General features: G+C 38.6%; 2 protein-coding genes across 2 annotated transcripts; one reads left to right on the top strand and one right to left on the bottom strand.

Moving 5' to 3' along the window:
- Window positions 1–862: 862 nt before the first annotated feature.
- Window positions 863–20,414, bottom strand: LOC129108277 (GRAM domain-containing protein 4-like). Its single transcript, XM_054620013.1, has 19 exons — window positions 20,081–20,414; window positions 16,626–16,869; window positions 15,868–15,973; window positions 14,064–14,184; window positions 13,892–13,959; window positions 12,849–13,005; window positions 12,691–12,716; window positions 12,376–12,467; window positions 11,756–11,847; window positions 11,098–11,146; window positions 10,901–10,972; window positions 10,752–10,795; window positions 10,529–10,638; window positions 9,738–9,892; window positions 8,211–8,358; window positions 7,799–7,892; window positions 7,070–7,160; window positions 5,923–5,991; window positions 863–5,107 (listed from the first exon to the last, which is right to left on the bottom strand). The coding sequence occupies exons 2-19, from the start codon at window positions 16,809–16,811 to the stop codon at window positions 5,000–5,002; spliced, it is 1,788 nt and encodes a 595-aa protein (XP_054475988.1). The 5' UTR covers window positions 16,812–16,869; window positions 20,081–20,414; the 3' UTR covers window positions 863–4,999.
- On the top strand, window positions 20,388–25,412 carry LOC129108279 (cytosolic 5'-nucleotidase 1A). Its single transcript, XM_054620014.1, has 7 exons — window positions 20,388–20,406; window positions 20,535–20,583; window positions 21,950–22,066; window positions 22,506–22,641; window positions 23,730–23,852; window positions 24,315–24,439; window positions 24,529–25,412. Exons 2-7 carry the CDS (start codon window positions 20,548–20,550, stop codon window positions 24,763–24,765), a joined length of 774 nt encoding a protein of 257 aa, XP_054475989.1. The 5' UTR covers window positions 20,388–20,406; window positions 20,535–20,547; the 3' UTR covers window positions 24,766–25,412.
- Window positions 25,413–25,941: the final 529 nt, after the last annotated feature.

Raw genomic sequence — 25,941 nt, 5'->3', positions numbered from 1 at the left:
TTAAATTTACTAATTTACTTGTGTGTTAAGGCACAACATCATTGCTTCGGAGCAATTCGCAGGTTAACATGTATGCAAATGTTTTATATTAATTATGAACACATGATAGGAGGATTCACTTTAGTAGCTAAAAAGTGGACATTTATTATCTTTTTTTCAAAGAACGAAAGTTCAGTTTTTAGCTCCTCCCTCTAGTTTTTTAACGCTTATATTTTGCACAAGAGTTCCCAGATTTACTGGTATTTTGAGCTGATTATTCACTGGTTATGATGGTTGTTCAGCACTGACAGATGAATGCAATGTCCTCGTTTGAGGATAGAAATGCACGGAGAGAATCAGCTGGTGATAAAAAGTTAAGCACACACATCTGCTGTTAAAGTCTGTGGAAATAAAACCCTCCCTGCTGATACTGAAGGCTGTAAAACATTATGACAGAAGCAGACTCTGACCTTCTATGAGAACGCAGAGCAGTGAACAGTAACGTGCGTCAGCAGATTGAAACTGGTGTTGAACTCGGAGCAGAAAACTGATGTAAATAAAATTTGTCTGTTGATTGTTTTGGCTCAAACTATTAATAAACCCTTAACCTGAGGAATAAGGTGCTTTATAACTCCTTTCTTTCAACTTGAATTATTGTTTTAAGTCATCTAAAAATAAATAAAAGAGATTTCTGTTAATATAAATTGACTGATTATATTGAATATGTGGTTCATACAGTCTCAATCAATCATAATAAAACAGAAGGCAAACTTTCATTCTGAAACCACAGAGGAAGAATCCAACCTGCAGATGATTCTTACTGACACCAACAGGTTGAAACAGGTACTGCACAGAAACAACAAGAGATTGTCAGTGTTTGACATTTGATTTGATTTAATTTAAAAAAATGTACATCACTTTTTGACAACAAATCATTTCGTTAAAAACAACAAAAATAACACCTATTTGTACAATGACACCATTTTATAAAACCATTAAATCCGTAAGACTCAACAGGCCGACAGAGAAGACGTTAACAAGGTGGAAAAACTAAACCTGAGAAACCACGAAACAAAACGGAGGAAGATTAGGAGTTCAAGCTAAATATGAAGCGCATAAAACAAATAAAGTCTAAATGAGGCAACGTGGCGTTAATAACTGGCATCAATACTGAAAATAAATGAAAACGGCTCTAACTTTTTTTTATAAAGAAACAAAAAAAAAACAACTACAAAATACTTGGCAACGAAAGAGCTTTGAGAGGCCCGATCACTGAGGTGAGAAAGATTTATCAAAACATGAATAAAAACATTGATGTAATGTTTTTCTTTATGCTGCTTCATGTGCAATTTAGTAACAATGATTTCCAGTAATTCTACTTTAACTCATCTGTTTTGGACGGTTTGTTTTTTGGTGATGGTCAATTTAAAAAGTAATAAATGCTGGTGTGACAGCCTTCAGACTGACAGTTAATAGTTAAAACACAGAGAAAGACTTGTGGCGACGTACAGGAACAGACACATTATTATTAAATGTACACGGCCGACCTTTAGCTGGCTAGCAAACACTTGATCAGGCTGCAAAAAAAAAAAAAGTATTTCCTAAATCAATACAAAAAAAATGCATGTTAGGATGTCGTCTACTTATCTTTGAATTAAACATTTAAAAAATACAAGTAGCTCTTTTTGATCCGAATGATAGCAATGTGAGAGCAACAATTATTCATTTGTGAGAACAAATTAGTTTTGTTCAAAAGAGAAGCTAAACTGGAAAGAAAAAATGTCACCATGTTGTTTTAACTAAATATATTCTGGTATATTATAATTAATTCCCATTGCGGCTGCTTTTTGTTTTCCAAAGTAACTTCGGCTGTTCCAACGTCGTAGCCATTAAATTGGGCAAATAATATTTAACACATAATGATAAGTCAAATCATAAAAACTTGTCTATTGCCACTTAACGGGAGCTCATCAGATTTAAAATAAATATATATATTAGCCTTTTTTGCAGCCTCTTAGCCAGGGGTGAACTCTGTACAATGATAGCATTTCCAACAAGAAAACACATCTGCTACCGTTTTGATCAACAGTAGCAATAGCCTCAGTTTAACTGTTTGTTTGTTTACGGATGCATTATGTTTCACGTTCATTAACATTTGAGAGATTTGTGCTTCATTCAGGTGGTATCAAAATAAATATCAAAATAAATAGAAAAATGAGAGAGTTAACAAGTTCTTTAAGCAATAAAATACAACACATCTCCTTTGAAGCATCCACGTTGTTTCCACTAATAAGTTACGGGTCATGAACAAATCGAAGTGAGAAGAACTAGTTTCTGGGACCATCCAAGGAGCACCTGAATGCACCACTGTCTGCGCTCTCCGGCTGCCTAGTTTTCTTATAAATCGCTTTTAAATTATTCCAGGTGTCGGTGTGTTTGTGCAGGTTTCTAATCCGTTCTTCTTGCATTTCAAAACAGTTTAGTTGTTCTACTGATGTGGGTTTTTTGGCAGCCTGTCTCAGGACATCGGGTCAAACAAGCTTTACTTCTGTAACTCTGCTGGTAGAACGATGTTCGTCCGCATCTTTACTTCCTAAACGTGAACAGAGCTTGTAACCTTGTTCAACTGCTGACGAATTGATTTGTAATATTCTCATAATTTAAAACAAAATCAATCGTTATGATTTTAAAAGTTTTGTCAACCTTAAAAATGATTCATTGGCACTAACACTATTTAAATAAATAATTTGCTAAACATGATGTCAAGTGTTTCTGATTTTCTAAAACACCAAATGGGTGTAAAAAATATGTTTGAGTGTGTTCAGGGATGCATGAAGCTGGATTTGGGAGGAGAAGAATATAAAGCAATGACGTTTGTTGTTTTGTACCAGAAAGAACGTCAATCGACTTTCACCCCTGCTGTTAGCTTGTTGGCTATGAAAGAAAGCTAAACCTAAAACATTAATGAACTGTGATTAAAAAACATTTTTAGGTTATTGTGTTTTCAATTGATTATCTTCAAGCTGAGAGAAAAGCTAAATTTGAAACAAATTGGACAAAAAGTCAATAATGGACGTCAGTATGAGGCCTTTGTTTTTTAAGCTTTAGCTTCTTAGCTTATTGATTGTGAAAGAAAGCTAAAGCATTTGCTAAATTAAAAATGATTAAACCAAACTGCAGCATTAAAGGTTTATCTCTGTTGGGAGCTTTAGCGTTTTAGCAAAAACAAAACAAAAAAGCTACACTGAATTAAATGTAGTGGTTTATATTGTAAGATTTAGCTTTTTAGCTTTAAGCTGAAACTAGAAAAAAGCTACGTTGAGGTTAACTCCGTGGTTTACATTAAATGTTCTAGAACATTCATACATAATACAAACTGTCTCATGTACCTCCACATTAAAAACAACATACTACAATTCTAGCTGACTGTAAGGCTTAGCTGCTAAGTACAAGACAGAGACAGATGACATTTTTACAAATCCCTGAAGACACTAATGTAAATTAACAAGGTTTAAAAAAGTTAATCTGCTAATACTGTGAAACAACAGATTAAACTTGTTATTAAGTCTAAAACACATTTTGTTTTTCCTCAGAAAATCTGTGTAAAATGTCAGTAACGCAGCCGTAACAAAGCAAGTATGGTTTTTTTTGTTTTGGTTTTTTTTAAATCATTCTAAACTGATTATTTTGGAGTTTTGAACTATTCATCAGACAAAAGATAATTTATTGATGGCATCTAGTTGTTACAGACATCTTTTCACTAGTTACTCCTTTTTTTATTTCATTTTTTAGACCGACTTATTTAATTATTATTATATTCCTTTATTAAAATGCAAATAATTGTAAGTTGCAGCCCCAGTTTTACTACTAGTTGTCACAAAAGTCAGATATTTTCAAGTCCTTCACATAAAGTCTCTATAAATAACATGTAAAATGTCCTATTATTGTTTGATACAAATGTGTTTTCATCTGTTTTATGGTATTTTTGTCTCTTTAAGACTCATACGGTTTCTTGGGTCTTCAAATGTCTTTTTTTGCCCGACCAACAGTCCAAAACTGATAAATATTCAGTTGACAATGATGTATAATGCAAATCCTCCCATTGGGGAAGCTGCAACCAAATAATGATTAAAGTATTTGAATGATAATTGACTTAAATGATTAATCAATTATCAAAAATGCTAAAAGAGTAGTCACTTCATATTATGTAGTTAACTTTTTGGTGTAATATCTTAATATACTTCCATTGAAGTAAACTGAAATTACACAACCTGAAGCTCACGCATGATTAAATTAAGATGTAGAAATGCAGAAAAGCCTCTTTAAGACCGCGACCACTGATTATTAACAATGTCATAGCTCATGTTTCACAATAAAAGCCTACCAAATAAAGGATGGATTGTGCCCTTGGAAGGCTTTTAATGTGAAGCATCTGTGCAGAAAAGTTTTGAGCTTCAGACTGCAGCTTAACAGGGATAAAATAAAAGTAGGAGTAACAGGAAACACTTATTGAGCACGTTATTAATGTTAAATCAGAGAAAGTGTTTGAGAAGGTGGTGAGCTGTTGTTGTACAGAAATGTACTTTATACTTAATTTATCAAGAGAGACGTTAAAGCTCAGGTAACGTCATTCTCCTCAGAGCTTTTACCCTCTATTTGTTTATGCAGGTCATTATTTGAGATACCAGCACTTGACTTGAGATTTTACAGCCAATAAGCTCTCAGGGTTCACGTTAAGTTGTCTGTTCTGTGGGAACTTTCTGTAAAACAGCTTAAGAACAGTGATCGTATTCGTTGTTGGCTGATTCTGGCACGAAATCAGTGATTTGTTGGAAATCTGCTGATGTAATATCAAACATAAATTTGTTTGATGACACGAATGACACGAGAGCAGCTCAAAGTAAAATCAGCAGCTGTTTGAAGACGTCACTGGTGAAGAGAGTGAAACCAGTCCAGTGTCTGCGTGTGCATGTGAGTGTGTCAGTGTGTGTGGGAAGGCGGCCATCGTGTGAAGGAGGTACTATGTCTCCGGGCCGGTGGCTGTGGTCATGTTAAGGATCTTCATGTACTGAGTGAAGATGGCGTCGAAGGCCTCGTCTCTGTGGATCATCGCGCCGAACACCATGGGCTGCAAGAGAGCAGAAGGTAACCAAGTGTCATTTACTCAGGTACGAGTTCAAGGCAGCAAGTGGAGGGGCGTAAAGAGTTAAAAAGAAAGCACGTTTAAGAAGTTAAAGCACTTCAATTAATAAAGACATGTGATTGGCCCGCTACCAAACAGCTACTATCCCCACAGTGCTAACAGGGCTCAGGGTGCAAAAGGTTCTTACGGTGCAAACAGTGCTACTGTTGTAAACAGTGCAAAAACTGCAAACGATAATTATTATTTATTTAACTATCTGAGAGGGACATTTCACAACTTCTTAGCTGTACCAGAATTAGCTCATTTACTAAATCTGTAATCTTATGGTGGGATGGAAAGAGAGAATACCATCTCTGTTGAGAAAAAAAATGTAATTGATAACTAGGTAGGTACGATAAAACCAGCAAACAGGTAAGGGGGATGACAAAAATACTTTGTCTTAAGAAGGATTAATTAGGTAACACAAATTAAAATGCGAATATTTGTTATTGACTAAACTACCAAAAAAGGATGAATAGTTGGAACCTGCGTCACTTCCAACAGCAACAACAAAATGCTCCTTATAATGTAATGCATCTGTAGTAACAAATCAATAATGTATAAAACTGTAACTCTGCACGAGAAGAAATGTAACTTTTTAAACTCAACAGGGTATTTCTATATTGTCATATTGTTACCTCCAGTTCAGAAAAGCATCTGAAAACACTGCAGACAGTCTCCATCCGGGTCTCACTGTTATTCTACTCATCTTAACTTTAACATTATAAGAGATAACAGCGCTCTCTGCTCTGAGCTCTTACCTTTTGTGTGGACGGCGTTGCTATGGAGATGCCCATCCCAGATCCAGGCAGCACAGACAGAACTTTGTACTGTGAGTGACAGAGAAGACAACACCTTTAAATAAACTTTATTGTCACGAATCAGCATCAGTTACCGTACGGAAAGAAAGAAAGTGTACGGCCCCTTTTTTACTGCAGGGACTTTCCGCAGGGACTAGGAACCTTTTAAGGAAATCTTTGAGGATCCAAATTGAGTCCTGGGAACATTTTATCCCCCCAAAAAAGGTTCTGTTCAGGGAGTAGTACTTTCTGAAAGTACAGGAACATTCGGGGTGGTGTTTGCAGGGATGATTGTCACCCACAGCGCAGCTTCTTCAACTCCTGTAGTGCTTCATTCAGAAAGGAAGTTCTCTCGTATTTAGGATGAGGGGAGAACATTTCTCTTTGTTTGATAACATTAAAACTTTAATTTAGGCTTTGCTGTCGGCTTCCTAACTAATTTAAGAAACAAGGACACTGAAAATAAGAGAAAGACAGAGCATGATGGTGATGTGAATGAGAGAATATTATCTTCTGATTGCAAATTAATCAGAGATCAATAACCATCAAACAGATGTTTTACTGTAGAGACAGAAGCTCTTAGTTTAATTATCCTCCTGTGGATTTCCTTCATCACATTGTGCATCAGTAAATACTATGCTGCAGTAAATGTGGTCACAGTGGGACCAAACCGAGGCGTTCTTTATTTTTTATTAAACAGGTAGACTCACTGAGCCGCAGACGACAGAGTGTGTTTATAATGAGGCAACCAGCCGCCATCTCCTCATGTCAGGTTGCTTTTTTCCCAACAAAAGCAGACTAATACGCAATTAGTGGGGGAATCTTTTAGTTCCTTAAAAAGTAGAACCAAGACAAAAATGACCAGGAACTTCATGGTTGAAATGCATCCAAGAACATTAAATAAAAAACAAAATGAGACCAAAACAAGAGGACAAACATAAACAAACCTCTTATTAATGTGATGATGAATAAATGATTGATAACAAGAACAAGTCAGAAGGAATATAGAGAATAAAGCAGCCATGTCTTCCAGTAACAATGTCCTGTCTTATGGTTTGAGTCTGTGAGGGGTTCAGTGCTCAGAAACTCAACCAGAGACTCTACGTACCTTCTGGATGTCGGTGATGTCGAGCAGTTTGATGACTTTGTTCCTTTTGGAGGATCCGGATCTGGAGCTGGAGCTCTCAAAGCACAGATGACTGAGGAGACGGAAGGAAGACAAGTCAGAGCTGCAGGTTTTTACATTTTACGTGTAGTTTGATAAATTATTTAATGTTCTACTGTAAACGCGTTGGTGTGACAATAAAGTTTGTTCTTTATATTGCAAGTGTGGCAGGAGTTTTGACTTCTTCAGGCTTTCTTCACTTCTACATGAACCTTGGAAGTAGAGGAAGTTACTAATACTACTAATACTACTACTTATTGTTCTGCAGCCTCTCAGAATGTAGATTTGATCTCAAAACGTCCATTATTTCTGTCATCTCCCTCTAGTCTCTTCCCTTTTGTAGCCTTTTCTCTGTACATTTATGAAGTAGATTCATTTTTCGCTCCAGTTGACATATTTTAAACTCGCACAGATGCGTCTTTGCCTCACTTCAGGTCTAACCCTGCTGCTTACATCGCTCCAGTGACTTTGTATGATAACACCACCTATAAAGTTGTCATTCTGTCAAGAGTGTAAATTTACACAGTTAAATTAAAAGAGTAACACCTGCTAACAGACTCCAAACTACAATATTTATTTGAATGTATAATGCTTGGATACCAGTCAGATCTTTACACATAAAAAAACAATATTAATCTAAAAAACTGAGCTGACAGGAAGTGAGGTTCTTACTTCTCGGTGACGTAGAGGTATCCGTTGCGGATGTAGTCCGTTGGTGTCTTCCTGTCTCTGTTGATGAGGCAGCAGCGCCAGCCGTTCTCACACACTGAGACAACGACAACAAGAAACAGACAGTTTACTTCACCTGCTGCATGTCTGGGTGGAAACATGGCGGTTATCTGAAGGTGATTCCAGTGTTTTTAGATTCAGTATATTTATTCTATAAAAGGGGCATAACTGAATAATGAATTAAGACTTTGAAAAAAGCATTTAGACCTTTATGTTTGAAAATAAATCTCATAATTGAATATTTAACTGGATAAATACTGCGTCTGGATGAAATTCTTTGCTACGGTCCTGCAGAAAAAATGTGCAAAAAATGTATTAAAATATTTGTTTTCCAGTTCCAGTTCCTCCCCCTCACCTGTCAGCGGGCGCTCGCTCTCCGGCAGGCTGAAGACCTCGTGAAAGGCTCCTCTCTTGGTGCTGTTGTATCGTCCTCCGTCCTCGTCCCGGTTGACGCCCACAGGAGCTGCGGCGCCGAGGCTGCCTCTGCCGGCCGTCACCGTCACCTGGACAGGTGGACAGATACTGGATTAGAAAAAAAACAGCAGCAGAAGGATGAGGTGCAGTGGCATCCTGAGCATCACAGTCAGAGAGCGAAGCTGCAGTCCAGAGTCAAAAAGGACAACTCACCTGTCCAGCGGTTTGACAGATTGGTGCAGAACTGTAATGCTCGCCTTCATTTTCACTTTGTTTTTGTGTTGTTATTCTTAAAAGTTGCCTAAAAATCTTGAACATATCCTGCGGTTCTTATTGTCTTACCAGTAGTGGAACCAAAAAAGAAGGTGGCGCGAGAGGAAAGAACCAACGTAAACATTCATTCACAAAGTGGTGGAAAAACCGGACCCAAAATGTACCTAAATACAGATAAAATGTTGATACAAACCTTAAATTTGGGAAGTTTCAACATAAGCTTGTCCTCAGGGAGGCGCTAGAGGAAAGGGTTCAATAAAATCTATAAGGACAGAAATCCTGGTGATGTATCAATATGTAAACCTTCGTAAATTCAATATTCTTATGAAATTGACAAAAATGTGCATTCTTTTTTTTACTAAAACTAGCTTGGTAGTTTTAATCCTTTTCAATTCTTTAACTTCCATGTGTGAAGTGGTTTTATGACACAAACACTTTCAGCAGCAGTTTCACCACATTCACTCTCCAGATCTCAGCGGCTGTAACCCGACTGCTCCTGTCTGCATGGTGTGTTTGATCTAAACGCTGCATGACAACACCAATGTTTGTCCTGAAACCTGAAGCACAAACCCACAAATTCAGATCAGATCCAACTTGAAAATGGAGCTAAAGACAACAAAGATTTTGATTAAGGACTCAACCAAGTTCAGGTAAAAACATAAAATTTGGAAGCAAACCTGGAGAAAAAAAAATGCTTAAAAGTCTAAATATTCAAGTAAGAGCTGATCCAAAGTTTGTCCTACAGGAGGCGCTAAGGTTGTTTCCTATAAAGGGTTCATCCTCTGGGGAGTGGGAGGGAGACATTCACTGACAATCTGACTAGTAGGTTTTGATGTATCTCACTCCGGAAGAAGACAGACTAATAATAAGAGCAGCTGATTGGATACATTCAGTGATGTCGGTATTGATTCTACATCTCTAACTACAATAAGCACTAATAACCTCTACACTGCGACTGTCAATACACACTAAAACACACACACATCATCACACCGTGGTCCTACCTGTTCACACTCAGACAGCTGAGAGAGAAAAAAAACGACAACAAAGAACTGAAACCAGCGCAGACCAGAGATCACCCACTGGGACCAGTAAAAGAACCGGGTGACCAGTTTGTGACAGGTGTCATATGACTCCAGACCAGCGCTTTTGGGGGTCCGTGACCTGGATACTTTTTCAGAGAGTTGTGACTGACCCGTCTGCTCAGCGTGGTGCCGCCGCGCTCCTTCAGCTGCAGGTCGGTGGGTAAGTTGGTCCAGATGATGTAAGGCGTGTCAAAGCGCTGCCTCAGCTTAGGGCAGCTCTTGAAGATGAAGTCGATGATGAAGAACTTTATACCTGCGTACAGACCTGAGGAGGAGGAGGAGGAGGAGGAGGAGGAGGAGGAGGAGGGGGACACCATCAGAGACACTCAGTACTGAAACACACATTTATTCTCATATTCAATGAAAGAAAATGTTTAGAAATCAAAATCAAAAGAAATCTGCTTCACAAATTATTTTAAAGAAGAAGATTTAAAGTTTTATATTTTACCTTTACATATGTTTTACTAGTACTTTATTAGATTTATATATTATAAATAAACAAACAGCTCCAGGATAAGAACACGTTTTTCATATGGACTCGTCTTTGTCCTGATTCGTGCCACATTAAATTAATTAATCTGTTTGTGTCCACATTTTCTATTATCATATAAATTGAACATTGCCTCAAAAAATTTGTAACTTTGCAGTTAGGGTTGCTGTTGGTTAACTTGACACTTAAACAGGAAGCTAAATCTGCACGTTTTTGATGCAGAGTTTCCAGTTTCTTTTACCGATAACTTGTGATTTCTTCAATTTATATTCAACAGTATTCATCAGAGTGATCTTTGTCTTGATCTCCACGTGCAAAACAATATATCATCTATTTATAAAGAGGACTTAAAAGAATGAGAAACTATTCAGACATAAAGAGTAGTCGTCTCAGAGAGGTCTCGTGTCGTACCGATGATGAATCCCAGCAGTTTGAACGGCAGCAGGCAGGAGGAGATGAAGGCCAGCCACAGACCAACGTACAGCTTCTGAGTCAACTCTGGCTGAACCCACATGAACAGACTGCACACGCACACACACACACACACACACACACACTTATTAAAGATCTGTGTATATGCACCATCATCAGTTCTCTCTAACCTGAAACAAAAAGGGTGTGAAGACAAACCCACTTCTTTATTTTCTCCAGGATGTTTGCCATCCTCCCAAACAGATTCTGTGAGGACGAAACAGAAAAAACAAAACAAACAAGTCTTTTGAAATCCGTCTTCAGGTGTCAAACGGTGACTTAGAGCCTCAAAATTCTCCGTTCAAGTCTCACCTGAGCTTTCTGAGCGACGTCCAGAACCAGCTGGAACTTCTCCGACACCGTCAGGTCTTCTTTAGGAGGCTCCTGTGAAACGAAACATCACATCAATGCAAAATGTCATTCCTCAATTTTACAGAGCATGTGATAATGTCACATGTCCAGCAGGTGGAGCTGTTTAAAGATTAAAGGTGTAAATAGAGATCTCTCACCACGGGCTCTGAGACCTCCGGTACGATGCTCCACTGGATCCTCCAGCCTCTGAGAGCAGTGCATCATGGGAACACACAGGTAAGATACATGAGATAATTTCACACTCAGTGCATAACTGATAACTGTGTGTCTGGATATTACATTTAAAACTGCTCAGATTTATCAGGTGGTTTAAAAAGACAGTGAATGATTTGTGTGCATGTAAAAAGTCCTGAAATAAAGTATTGGGAGTTTATAGTTAAAAATAAATAACTTAGCAAAAGTAAGTCAAAAGTACCCGGATTCAAAGGCTCGTTGATCAGGTGTCGGGTTTTTCTGCACAAAATATCAGCCACTGAAAAGTCTATTCTGAGTTTTTTTATTCCATTATGAAGTGGAAACAGACTTCACCAGAAGATGCATGTCAATGTGAGCAGAGCGTGGATCATAACATGTGTGTGTGTGTGTGTGTGTGTGTGTGTGTGTGTGTGTGTGTGTGTGTGTGTGTGTGTGTGTGTGTGTGTGTGTGTGTTTGCGATAGTGCTGACTGTTGGAGGCATTATAAATCAGAAAAAATATATAAGAAATCTGGGCTGAACCTGGTTTCACAGTTTCTGATTCTGGCCGTGTGATTGGCTGACAAGAGAAAAAGGGAGGAGGGGCGGGGCTTGAACTGACCTGGCGATGAGGCAGTTCAAGGAGAGGCGGAGGATGGCGAGAAACAGGAACATGGGGACGGCCCAGCCGTGCCACGCTGCATACATGTAGACCTGTGGGCAGCACAGACACACACACACAAAGTGAATTTTTTGAAGCAATGTGTCTTTATATAGTAAATAAAAAATTTGTCAATGGACACATACACAGATGAAGGTGAATTAATTTCATGTGGCACAAATCAAGACAAACACAAGTCTATATTGAAACATGTGTTCTCATCCTGGAGCTGTTTGTTTATTTATAATATATAAATATAATAAAGTACTTAGTAATAAATATTTTAACATATAATTTAGAACACAAAAATAAAAATAAATAGCTCAAAAGGCACATTTATCCTACTTATATTTCTCTAAATATTTCATGAAGCAGATCAATTACATGTAGATATTTCTTAATAATTCAATAGAATTAAATTAAGAAAATATTGAAACGTAAGTATATTGAGAATAAATTGACTTTTCTGCTTCTTATTTTCAAAAAACAAAATAACATTCTTTGATTGATGAACAAAACATCAGAAAAAAATACAAACATTTTGTATGATCATAAAATGAATGAACCATCATCATACTTACTATGAAGGCGATGGCCGACGTGTAGACGGAGTTCCAGCTGGATAAGGCAGTGAGGTTCCTCTTGAAATTGGTCACAGGTTTGAATCCTCGTTCTGCAAAACACAACAACAGACCAACCGACCAATCAGAGACTGAGAACTGATCATGACAGACACCTCAGCTCTGTGTCTTCTGTATTGTTTTAAATAACCTGTTAAATAAAGCATCTAAAGTGCTTCACTAAGCACAGGAGTACGTGGACACATCTGTACTTTGGGTATGGGGAATGAATGTGATGTGTTGCCTTTAAGTACGATTGGAAAAGGAAAAACTCACTGAGCCGTCTCATGTTTTCAGTCAACCTGTGGATAAGAATGCAGATATATATTTTAGATTTAAGACAAACACAGCTCTAAAACAATGAAAAACATACACATTTGAAAGCTCTAGTTGCTTTACATCACTGTGTTAGTAAACATGTCCGTCTTCCTCACCTCTTGGCGCTCAGCGGCTCGTCCGTCTCCACCGTCTGCTCCTCCGGTTGGAAGCGGAAGTCCTCGATGTAAACGCCAAAACGGTCGTAAAGCCACTTCAGGAAGCTGTCGGAGAAAGTGTCCTTCTGTTTCTCTGAGGGCGGGGGAAGGGAAGAGTCTGATGGAGGCAAAAGACATGAGTGTTAGCATTTCATCACTGAGTTTATACACCGAGGTTTGTACCAAAACATCCTCCTGAATGTTTAAAATCTCAGAGACATTCATAAAAATATGGACAAATAAAAACAAAATTATGTTTTTATTTGTAACATAATTAATATCCAATGCAATCAAATCTGGATTACTCAATGTTGGAGGAAGTTTTCAGATCCTTTACTTCAGTCAAAGTACTTATATCACACTGTATAAATACTCTGTTACAAGTAAAAGTCCTGCATTGAAAATGTTAAAGTAAAAGTATACAGTGTTATGAGGAAAATGTACCTAAAGTATTAAAAGTAGAAAAAAAGTCCCCTGTGACTGTTCAACTATTCTACATTCTATTATTACATTATTATTAATCATGCATTCATGTAAAAGCAGGATTGTATTGCTGTTGGTTGAAGTGGAGCTCATTTTATGATTATTATGATTATGGATTATCCTGATGACTATTTTCTACATTTATTGATTGTTTGTTTGTTTGTAAAAACAGTAAAAAATGGTGATCAATGCTGTCACGATTACCCAGAGCCCAAAGCTGTTCTGCCATAAATGTCCCCTTTACAAAGATACCAATGTTCTGTTTTTGAGATGTTAACTTATTATTATTTTGTGTTTATTTCTAAGGTTGTACTTGGACTGGACTGCATTATATTCAGAGGGGTAAAATATTAGGAAACAAATTTCAACACCACCCCAAACTACACAACCTCAGAAATAACATGTAGCTGATTTAACACCACCCAAAAAACGCAGCATTATAAGCGTCACAGAAGGAAAAAGATGATGCTGTACTGGGTCGCATTAGATTGTGTAAGTTTGCCTGATAAAGAAAAGCTCACCTGTGCTGGTGGCTGCAGCGGGAGTAGGGGGCGGGGCTTTGGGTGTCTGAGAAGGTGAGTCTTCAAGTCTGTGAAGTGACAGAAAAAAACCGACCACATCAGTTAAGGCACAAACCTGAGTCTCATGTCTCCAACAAGCTAATTTAATAAAGTTTTATTACAAAACAACCACCTTGGTTTCATGACGTCGTTGATCTTCTGCTCCAGCTCCATGCACCTGCTGCGCTCCTTCTCCAGCTCCTGTCGCAGCGAATCCACGTTGGACTCCTCTTTAAATTTCCTCAGCTCCTCCTCTGAAAACAGATGGTGATGATGATGGAGACAAACTGAGCATCTTTGACCAGTGATGTCACACTTTTTACCGCTAAGTGAGAGACGCTTGGGTGACATATTTTGCCCTCTACATCTGGCATCCTGCAGGGGGCTTTTTGTGTCTGATTTCAAAAGAAACTTTATTTATCTCGAGGGAAATAGTTGTGCAGAAGTTGGAATGCAAAGTAGGAAAGAGTACAAATATACATACGGGCTGGGAATCACAAGAGGCCCCCACGATACAATATTATCACGATACTTGCAAAAACATATATTGCAATTCATAACCTTTTTCTCATTAGCAAATAATGCAGTTTGTCAACATCTGTTTTATCTAATGAGATAAAGTTTTCACTCATTTCATCTCACTCAGAGAAATGGGTTTTCAGTAAAGCAGTCGGACAGACCAAAACTCCATCTTTGTTTTGACCAACTTCCTGCCAATCCGACTGACTTTACCCCCCGAATGCAACAGAAGTAACTCAGCACCATCTAGTGGACTGGAAAAGCAATAACTACCAAAAGCTATAATTTGCATTTGCTTTATTTATAGTTTGTATAATAAAAGGTTGATACTTGGCGTCAGCATGTTCATGCAATGTTGCCATATATTTTGTGATACTATGTAATGCTATTTCTCCCCCACCCCTTAGATACATGGTGCAAATAAAATATATACAAAACAATAAAGAACGTCAATAAAAGGTGCAAAAACCACATGTGCACAATACCAAAAAGTGTCATAAATATAACTGGTTTAGAGTAAGCTGAAAATTCAAAACATACACATGCCAAAAAATAACATAACGGTGAGGAAAACTATTTGAATATACAACGGCAGATATTATTTTAAGACAGACTTGAAAACATGGTGAACCTACCCTTTAATGTCTGCAGAGCTCATGAATCTAAAATTGACCATCTGCCACATCATGAGCTTCTCTAATCATCACTTATTAGAGAACTTCCTGTTTCATTTTGTCTAAAAGTGACCAAACTGAGCATAACAAGACATAAAGTTTGGGACTGTTGTTCTATTTCCTGTAAATATTATCAATATTTTTAACAAGGGCCAAACAACACCCTTATTCACCTCTTCTGTGTGTGTGTGTGTGTGTGTGTGTGTGTGTGTGTGTGTGTGTGTGTGTGTGTGTGTGTGTGTGTGTGTGTGTGTGTGTGTGTGTGTGAGTGACAGATGAGGTCAGCAGGGTTATTAATAGCTCTGTGTGTCTGTGTGTGTTACATAAAGCTGTGCGGACAGATATTGATGGATTACCCAGCATGCTGTTGTGCTGTGGGACGTTTGACTCCAAACTAATATGAGAAGCCCTGATGACCCAACAACACACAACTCTTTAAAAATCTGCCACAGATTTAAAGGAGCACTTTACTTTTACTACATTTAGCCTGAGAAGAAAGCCACTTATCAGCTTTAACCGGGCTGAAACAATCTGATTGGTTGGAGTTAATCTACGTGGTTGTTTTCAGAATAAAATCTCACAGAGAAAACTGAATTTTACATATTAAAATAAGTTAAAGGTAAAGATACTGGACCAATTTTAAGAACAGTTGTCCCCATTAGTCACTTAAGACGCAGTAAAATACGATCCAGGTTTTAAAAAAAAAAAAAAAAAAAAAAAAAGATTTCAGCTCAGAATACTCACGCAAGAAGTGTTTCTCTAACAACGCGATTTCTAGGTGACCTTTGACCTCGTTGAGATCCGTCCTCGAGTCGTCTTGGAGACCTGCAGAGAATGTTCCTGGACCAGCCTGAGGAACAAACACACAGACAGAAATGTAAAATAACCTGACAACATAGAAAAGGTGATACAATAACAGTGAATTAAAATCAGCTAGAGATGTTTTTCTTTTCATGTGGGGTGCCACAGGGTTCAATCCTGGGTCCTCTTCCACTCACACTCTACAACACTTCTCTCTCCCATTAATCATCTCAGGACCCTTCTGATTTATCCGGAGACCATTTGGAGAGGCCCGGACTATAGTTTTGGAACAACTAAACTAGCTTACTGTATATAAAGTTGTTAAAACGAGCTCCACCGGTTACAACATTTTACTGCATAACGAGAACTTTTACTTTTTATACTTTAAGTAACATGATGAAACTTCTGTACTTTAACTTAAGAAGGATTTAAAATGCATAAGTTGTGGAGTGTTTTTTTGTAAGTCCTGCAGCAACACAAGTCTTCAGACAACCAGCAGATTGGTAACAAACCTGCACCTTCAACCCAATTATGGATTAAAATCATTGGAATAGAGGAAGCTGAACACACCAATAGAATCTGTTGAAATCCTACCAGTGTTCTGAATTTATAACAGAATTTTGTTGATTTTACATATAAGGATCAGAAAAACATATTTCATTTTTAGCATCCTGGTTGATGTATTTTTTTTAGGTTTGTACCGGAGCGTCACCCTGCTGCTCTCCCTCCGCCTCCCTCAGCTCCTCCACCTCTCTGCTGGCGAGTCGAGGTTTAATCACGACGTCCTCGTTGCTTTCCGTGTCGGACGTATTGGGCGAATCGGCCAGATCGAGGAACTCATCCCGTCTCTGGCCCCGGAACCGGATCCTGTCCAGATGCTTCCTCATGGTGGGCGCCGTGGAGCCGGTCTCTACCTGAACATGACTGACAGCGACCCTGCAGAGACTGAAAGAAGGAGGAACAATGAGAAATGATCCACAAACAGTTATAAATAACCTAAATTCAATAAACTGACATGCGTTTCCAAGGATCGTTCGATTCGTCCTCTAAGGATGGCATGGTGTCTTAGGTCCAGACTGAAATATCTCAACAGCTAATGGATGGATCGCCATGACAACAGATATTCACGGTTCCCAGAATATGTATCCTAATGTGAATCATAATTCGGTGATCCCCAATGTTCCTGTAGCGCCACCACGAGGTTGGTTGCCATTTGTATTTTTTCCGAAATGTCTCAATAATTATTGGATGGATTGTCGTGAAATTTGGTTCGCACGTTCACGGTCCCCAGAGGATGAATTAAAATAAGTTTGTTCTCCTCACTTTCCAGGTCAGAATTTTAAATTTGTCCAATTCTTTGGTTTATGATCAAATACTTGCCGAACTAATTGCAATGACAATTTTAACATTAACAGCTTTATCAATCACTGGTTGGCTTCAGAGCGCCTTCTAGTGGGCTGCGAAGGTACTGCAAAATTATTTATTATATAAAATTAAAATATTGGTAATTTACCAGGCTAGTTATAACCAAAGTCATAAGGCCGTATCCTCTGGGGAGCATGAATGAGTCTATACAACATTTTATCACAATCCCTCTGACAGTGGTTGAGATATTTCAGTCTGGACCAAAGTAACGGACAGACTAACTAACATGATGAGGACCGTTTATAGTTATTCATGTTCACATTTTCACATAATATTAATTCAGTTAATTAATTAAGTTGATGTAACTAAATTTACAAGAATTTAACTGAACAGAATCACATCAGTTATAACATCTGACACATGTTAAAGCTGCCGTTCATTTACATCCTGTGAGATAATTCAACACATTTACAGACAGCAGAAATCTCCTCTCAACGTGAAACAAAAAAAACTTCTGCTTCTAATGAATCTTTAAACTGACCTTCAAGTGATGATAAAGCTTTATTTACACAGGGAGAGCCACCGCTCCCATTAAGACTCATACAAACAGCTTGAGCAGCCAGTAGACACTCCAGTCATTATGCTGTTTGTTGAGGGAGGAGGATGTGTGTCTTCTAAATGGTCCCTCTGTTCATGTTCCAGCCTCTGCTCTCAAACAGGAACCATAAAACATGACTGTAGTAGTCTGAATGGTCTCCAGACCAGCTTATCTAAAACCTGATGCATCACTGATCACCACGTCTGTCAGATACTGGATCTCATCTGGACAAAGAGTCTAAAGGTGGGTTAAGTGAGCTGCAACCACAACAACACTGTTTGACAGGTTGACACACCCGTCAGTCAACACAAACACGTCACCAAACAGCTTCTTTAGAGTTAGATGTAAAGATTAATGCCACTCTTATTTATGTCAGTTAAGTGTAGAAGCTGCAGCCAACAGTTGGTTAGCATAGCTTAGCATAAAGACTTTAGGATGTTTTCTTCCCATTAGTCTGAATGAAGACATGTTGTCATGTTAGACACAAATCTCAAAATTGATTAGAGCATTTTACAGTGGATATGTCCTCCACTGGTTGCCTAGCAACTGATTAATTAGTCTGACGCATAACCGCCGTAAATTTACATTTTTACATTTCAGTTTAAAAATGGATTAAACAAACAATATATTGTATTGATAAGTAGATTTAGAGTTTTTAGTTTGTTATTTTTAGACGGAGCCAGGCTAGCTGTTCCCCCCGTTTCCAGTCTTTATGCTAAGCTAAGCTAAACAGCTTCTAGCTTTAGTGTGTTTATTACAGTGCAATAATCTATATGTACGAGTCCAACATTGTCTGGACATGAAAACTGATGTTAAACTTTGATTTTAATCACATTCCATCTACTGACTGCTTCACAAACAGAAAACAAGGCTGACTGGTCTGACTGCTTCTGTTTCTGTCTGTTCAGAGGCGACCGACAGACGCTCAATAATTCTTCCACTGTCTGCTGTCGTAGCAACGGAGTATTTACTGCCATAATTAGTGAGTGATTTTAAAGTCACTGTCAAAAAGAAGAGGTATTTAGTTCCTCTACTTCAATTAAAATACTAATACACACTGTAAAAATACTTCAGTAAAAGTATGTACGTTTTTTTATCAGCAAAATGCATGAAAACATAAATGATTAATTGTTCAGTAAAGCGTTTCCTGTCAGTGTTTTACTATTATTTATATATATATGATGTTTCTGAATTAAAATTACTTCTGCATTCATGTTTATTTTACAGCTGTAGAACATTTTAACTCCTTTATATCCTGTTGGCTAGTTTAAAGTACATCAATGCATCATATTCTATAAGATCATCATGTTTGAAAACAACTGTCATCTGAAAAGAAACTAAAGCTGTCAGACAAATGCAGTAAAAAGTACAATATATACTACCTCTGAGATGTAGTTAAAAGTACAACATTTACCTCTGAGATGTAGTACAGTAAAAAGTACAATCATAGCTCTGAGATGTAGTTAAAAGTACAATATTTACCTCTGAGATGTAGTAGTAAAAAGTACTGAGATGTAGTAAAAAGTACAATATCTACCTCTGAGATGTAGTACAGTAAGAAGTACAATATCATGAATGAAATGAAAGTAAAGTACCTTGAATGTGTACTTAAGTACAGTACCTGAGTACATATAGCCTTTGGGCCAACTTGACTTTTTACTGACTGTTTTACTGACTGTCTGACTGTTTACTGTCTGACTGTTTACTGGCTGATTGTTTACTGACTGGCTGACTGTTTACTGTCTGTTTACTGACTGACTGTTTACTGACTGTCTCTCTGTTTACTGTCTGTCTGTTGACTGTCTGTCTGTCTGTTGACTGTTGACTGTCTGACTGACTGACTGTCTGTTTACTGTCTGTTGACTGTCTGACTGTCTGTTTACTGTCTGTTGACTGTCTGTCTGTTTACTGTCTGTGACTGTCTGTCTGTTTACTGTCTGTCTGTTTACTGTCTGTCTGTTGACTGTCTGTTGACTGACTGTCTGTCTGTCTGTTGACTGACTGTCTGTTGACTGTCTGTCTGTTGTCTGTCTGTTGTCTGACTGTCTGTCTGTTGTGTCTGTCTGTTGACTGTCTGTCTGTTGACTGTCTGTTGACTGACTGTCTGTTGTCTGTCTGTTGACTGACCCTTTGTCAGAACCACCTGCTGCTGACCTGAGAGACCCGGATGTGACCCACGTGTTCCTTCCTCACCTCTGAGTAAACTTTCCTCCTCCTCTCGTCTCCTCACGGTCCAGACCTGCCCGCTCCAACCCGCTCCGACCCGCTCCAAACCGGGCCAGGCTCCTCTTAGACCCGCTCCAGACCTCCTCCCTGTTCTGTGTCGAGCGGCCAGTGCACCTGTGGGGGGGGTGAGAGGTTAAGAAACAGGCAGAAAGGCGCACCGTCTGCCTCCTACCTGTCCAAGAACCACTGCTGTGGGCGGGGCCAGCGCCGGAAGTGACGCCATCACGCTGCGCTCTTAAAGGAAACGTCCGATGTCGCAGCCAGGCGGAACCTTTGTGCGGCGGAACCTTTGTGTGGCTGTTCTCTGTTCCTGGTTGAATTCTGAAGTTATTTTAGTTTGACAGACAGTTCAGTGTGTTGTAACATGTGAACAGGTTAAATATTCAGCTGTTAACACTCTTTATTACCTGCTTTGTTCCAGCTCAGAGGCGGAAATGGTGTCCACGGTCCAGAACACCGACGTGAAACAGGTAAGACTCACCTGAGGAGGGTTTATTCTCACCTGCAAAGACAGGTCACACAAACTTGCAGAACAACTCCCATCCAGCTCTTGCAAATACTAAACATACCACACTGTATTTACTGCCATTTCTCACAGTTTTCAACCAGATTGCATTCAAATAATCACCTATTTTATTGCAATCTTCCTCATTTTTCTATAAAACATCATGTGAATCAAATTTAAATTAAGCTCATGAAATAATCCTCCATGCAGCCCACTGTTGCATTCAACTTTGACCTATTTGAGCTTTAAAATGTCTGTCAGAGTGGAAGGAAATTGAAATTGAGATATAGTGTTTGTTAAGATTACATTACATTACAGTCATTTAGCAGACGCTTTTATCCAAAGCGACTTACAGGAAGTGTATTCAACATAGGTATTCAAGAGAACTACTAGTCACCAGAAGTCATAAGTGCATCTCCTTTCTTAAACAAGCATCTAAGAGCATAAACCAGAGCAAAAGTACAGAAACAAATACAATAAGTGCAACAAACGAATACAATAAGTGCAACAAACTAATACGAATACAATAAGTGCAACAGACTAATACGAATACAATAAGTGCAACAAACTAATACGGATACAATAAGTGCAACAAATAAACGGATATAAGGCAGAAGATAAGATAAGATAATCCTTTATTAGTCCCGCAGCGGGGAAATTTACAGGATTACAGCAGCAGAGTGGATAGTGCAAACAAGAGACATAGTAAAAAAAAGATCAAAAATAAGTATTATAAATAAGCAAAAGAGCAATAAAAAAAACAGTAAAGAATCCACAGTAACTGAAATATTATATATACAGACAGAAACTATTATAACTATTGTATTGCACAGGTTTTTCGTGTCATGTGGTCTACTGGGAGCAGAAATTGTGTATGTTGTTATGTATGTTATGTATGCCGAATTGATGAGCTGCAACTTATAGTTTAAATAACACCATAAGTTATTAATTTTAAACTATAATATGCCTTCACCAGTTAGAGTCACAATGCTCAAATTGCATGTTTTGTAATAGAGGTTCGGACCGCAGAATATGAGGCTTAAATTAGGGCGCTGTCTGTCAAGACTCTGGCTGTACAGAACAAGCACAACTATTCTTTGAAACTGTGAAAAGTTGTACAATAGCGTTGTATTTTCTAAAATACAAAATTCTGTGCAGCATACTTTGGTTAAAATGTCTATATATGAGGTCAAAGACCAGGTTTCACTTAAAATTCTCTTGTTTTTTACTCATTCTCTAAGAAGTTGGTTCTTTTATGAACTTCTATTAAATGTATGTGTGTTGAGTATTGTTTGTAGGATGAAGATGCAGGTTTTGTGTCTCCTCCACAGAAAGATGCTGATCGTGCACTGGTTGTCGCGGTAACGTCTGGTGCAGTGTTTGATCCTGGAGCAGGTGATGGTGGTGTTGGTGTGTACGGAATGGGCGTGGCTTTCCCGCTGCTGCAGGTCGGAATTAAACCTACTTTTAAACTTTTTACTGCTGTTTGTGTGTGTAGAAGTAAAGTGATATTTTCCTCTGTGCCATAGAGCTCCATATTTAACCATAAACTGGTAAAACACATCAATGAGACACACTGTTGACATGTTTGTTAGAGCACCAAATGTGAATTAATCCGCCGCTGAAAATAGTTCCCAACAATGGCACTATTTCCCCCTGTTTGAGTAATGTTTTAAAAACTACTACAGTGCCCACTGAGTCTTTTTTTTTTTTATGGAATGTATACAGTTACTTGTATGCTGTTTTAAAAGGTTTACCTCTTCAGTAAGAACCAATGCGTTTGGACCAGGAAGCATTGGGAGATGAACAATGCTGACAATAAGAACACTATACAATAACACCAAATGGAAGCTCTAAAGGAACATATCAATTTGATTCATATTTCAGGCGTTGCAGAGAGTGAACGAACGTCTGCTGCAGGAAAATCCGGATGAGTCGCTGTTGTTTGATGTCGTTCTGATCACCACTGACAGCCAGCAACAGCAGCAGAGCTCCCGCATCATCAGCAGCACCAGACATTACGGTAATCTGACTTTAACCATCATCTCCATCACCAGACATTACGGTAATCTGACTTTAACCATCATCTCCATCACTAGACATTACGGTAATCTGACTTTAACCATCATCTCCATCACTAGACATTACGGTAATCTGACTTTAACCATCATCTCCATCACACGGTAAGACTTTAACCATCATTACGGTAATCTGATTTTAACCATCATCTCCATCACTAGATATTACGGTAATCTGACTTTAACCATCATCTCCATCACCAGACACTAAGATCATTACGGTAATCTGATTTTAACCATCATCTCCATCACTAGACATTACGGTAATCTGATCTCCATTAGATAACGGTAATCTGACTTTAAATATCATCTCCATCACCAGACATTACGGTAATCTAACTCTAACCATCATCTCCATCACTAGACATTACGGTAATCTGATTTTAACCATCATCTCCATCACTAGACATTACGGTAATCTAACTTTAAACATCATCTCTATCACTAGACATTACGGTAATCTAACTTTAACCATCATCTCCATCACTACACATTACGGTAATCTGACTTTAAATATCATCCCCATCACAAGACATTACGGTAATCTAACATTAACCATCATCTCCATCACTAGACATTACGGTAATCTGATTTTAAACATCATCTCTATCACTAGATATTACGGTAATCTGACTTTAACCATCATCTCCATCACTAGACATTACGGTAATCTGACTTTAACCATCATCTCCATCACTAGACATTACGGTAATCTAACTTTAACCATCATCTCCATCACTAGACATTACGGTAATCTAACTTTAACCATCATCTCCATCACTAGACATTACGGTAATCTAACTTTAAACATAATCTAACGGTAATCTAAACATCATCTCCATCACTAGACATTACGGTAATCTAACTTTAAACATCATCTCCATCACTAGACATTACGGTAATCTAACTTTAAACATCATCTCCATCACTAGACTCAATCTTTTAACCCCCAACCGACGGATTACAGTCATCAGAAGTTTTTCTAGCCTTGTTGAAGACTTCCTGTCATGATGTCATCCTCGCTCTGTTCCAGGTCTTGATGTCGGCCGGTTCTGCTTTTCCAGCGAGGAGGATTTCATGGAGAGTTTACTGAAAAATAATGTTCAGCTCTTCCTGTCGACGGACAGAAACGAGACGCTGCAGGGGTCGCAGAAAGGTCAGGAAGTTTCACAGGAAACAACTTAGATTTTAGGGAACAAAGCTATTCCGTTACCTTTGGGAAAAAGATCTTGAAATACTTAATAAGTTAGTAAAACTAATGTTTGTAGATGGTTTTGCTGTTAAAACAAGTCCTTTTCAAGAACTCAATTTAATACGGGGTGAATAATTAATGTAAAAATAAAAACATTTGTGGGTGAAGCATCCTTTAATACTCAAAACCTCCCTTTGTTGCCCCACAGTGGCCCAAATACTCCACTGTACTTGTCAGGATGTTTAAATATTGATCTTAAAAAACATTTATTACAAACGTTGGTTGCTTTCAACTTGTATAGTTTCCTCCTAAAAGCTCAGTTTACCCAGAAGCCAACGTGTTTTGATGATGATTGTTAGTGTGTTGAATGGTGCACAGGTACAGGTGGTGTTAGATGGTGAATCCTCCTCCTTGTCGTTGGTCCAGGTGTTCTCTCGGCGGTGCTGGACCGACAGGAAGCTCCTCCAGAGCAGCTCAGAGTGATGTTGTGCGGAGACGCCATCGTCCGGCACGACACGGTCCCAGAGCCGCCGAGCCAAAAGGCCGCTCAGGTAGTCACGGCAACGATTATATGTCATCTTTACTTTTTCATTTAACTGAGATCTTTTTTAAGGGTGTCGCTCATGTTCTTGTTCCGCAGAGTTTCTCGGCTCAGCTCGGCGAGATGCGGCGGAGGTTCGGCATGTTGGACAGCCCCCTCAGCGTCGTCCTGGTGACGTCGAGCGGCGGCAGGGAAAGCTGCGGCGTCGCCCTGCGGACGCTGAGATCCCGCGGCCTGAGCGTGGACGAGGCCTACTGTCTGGCCGGGGCCCCGCGGAGCCCCATCCTGTCCCTGCTGCGACCTCACTTCCTGCTCAGCGATGGACTGGGGGACTGATGACATCATGTACTGTCTCATGACCTCACCAAAACTCCACTGTGTCTTTGAAACAAGTTGCCAAATCCTCAGTCTGAACTCCCAACTTAAACAAATGTGTTTCAGCTCATTGAGCCTTAAAGAGCCAATCAGTGATAACGGATGTAAAGCTAAGCCCCGCCCACCACCAACATTCCAACCACAGGATTGGACATTGTCACACAGCAGTAAATTGGTTGTAAATCTTTTGATAAAATGAATTTTTTTTTCTAGCTTTCTAATTGGACGATATAAATAAACCTGAAAGAATCACAAACTCTATTATTGTTTAATTAACTGTATTATCACTTTAAATCTGATTCTGTTATTGTGGTTGACCTTTGAACCTTAATGCTGGGGCTGCTTCCGTTTCATTATATTCACTTATTTTTAAGTTTCTGTCTGTTTAGAAACATTCCGAATCTTTTGTCTGTTACTTTGCGTTTCCTTGCGCCTGTATGTTTTTATGACTGTCTGTGTGTTGAGCTTCTCCGTGTCCTCTTCTGCTCCGTCACTTAGTTTTAAACTCAGCTCAAAACTGATAAAACAGCCTCATCTCTTTCTAAAGCTCTGTATGTTTTAACTGTGAGATACTAAAACGTTTTTGTATCTTGTGCATGCAACATAAATAAAAGTCTCATTACTGAATTTGCTCTAGAGGTCTTGATGTATGAATATGAAAGATATCCACGTAAAAAATATTAAAAAGAAAAAAGGGAAATACAGTTTTGTGTTTGTAGCTGTAGTTTTAAAAATGACCAGCAGATGGCAGCAGAGAACTTCAGTGAGTAAAAACTGAGTTTAAGACACAAACAGGTAGAAAATACAAAACAACTGACTGTTAATTATATTATTTCTCAACAGTCATATTTCAGAAGGTTCATGGGTCCTTGGAGAGGCTGCAGAGGTCCTTGAGAAGTTTCTAGGGATCCCTGAAGAAACTCCAGAAATCTTTGAATCATAAAAGTCTATTTTTTTGAACAGGATCAGACTATAAACAGTAAAGCAATGCCATGATTTATGAGGAACATGTTATAGATCATAAATATAATCAGAGCAACAGAGTCGCCGCCTCGTCTCCGCTGCCACAAATGAAAACACGTTCAGTGAAATTAAACAGCTCTGTGTGGTCGTCGCTTTCTGACAGTCTCATATGAT

This window comes from Anoplopoma fimbria, chromosome 19 (genome assembly GCF_027596085.1).
Source record: "Anoplopoma fimbria isolate UVic2021 breed Golden Eagle Sablefish chromosome 19, Afim_UVic_2022, whole genome shotgun sequence".
Lineage (NCBI taxonomy): Eukaryota > Metazoa > Chordata > Actinopteri > Perciformes > Anoplopomatidae > Anoplopoma > Anoplopoma fimbria.
Note: the sequence above shows the minus strand (reverse complement) of the source record. Positions and strands in the feature narration are given on the sequence as shown.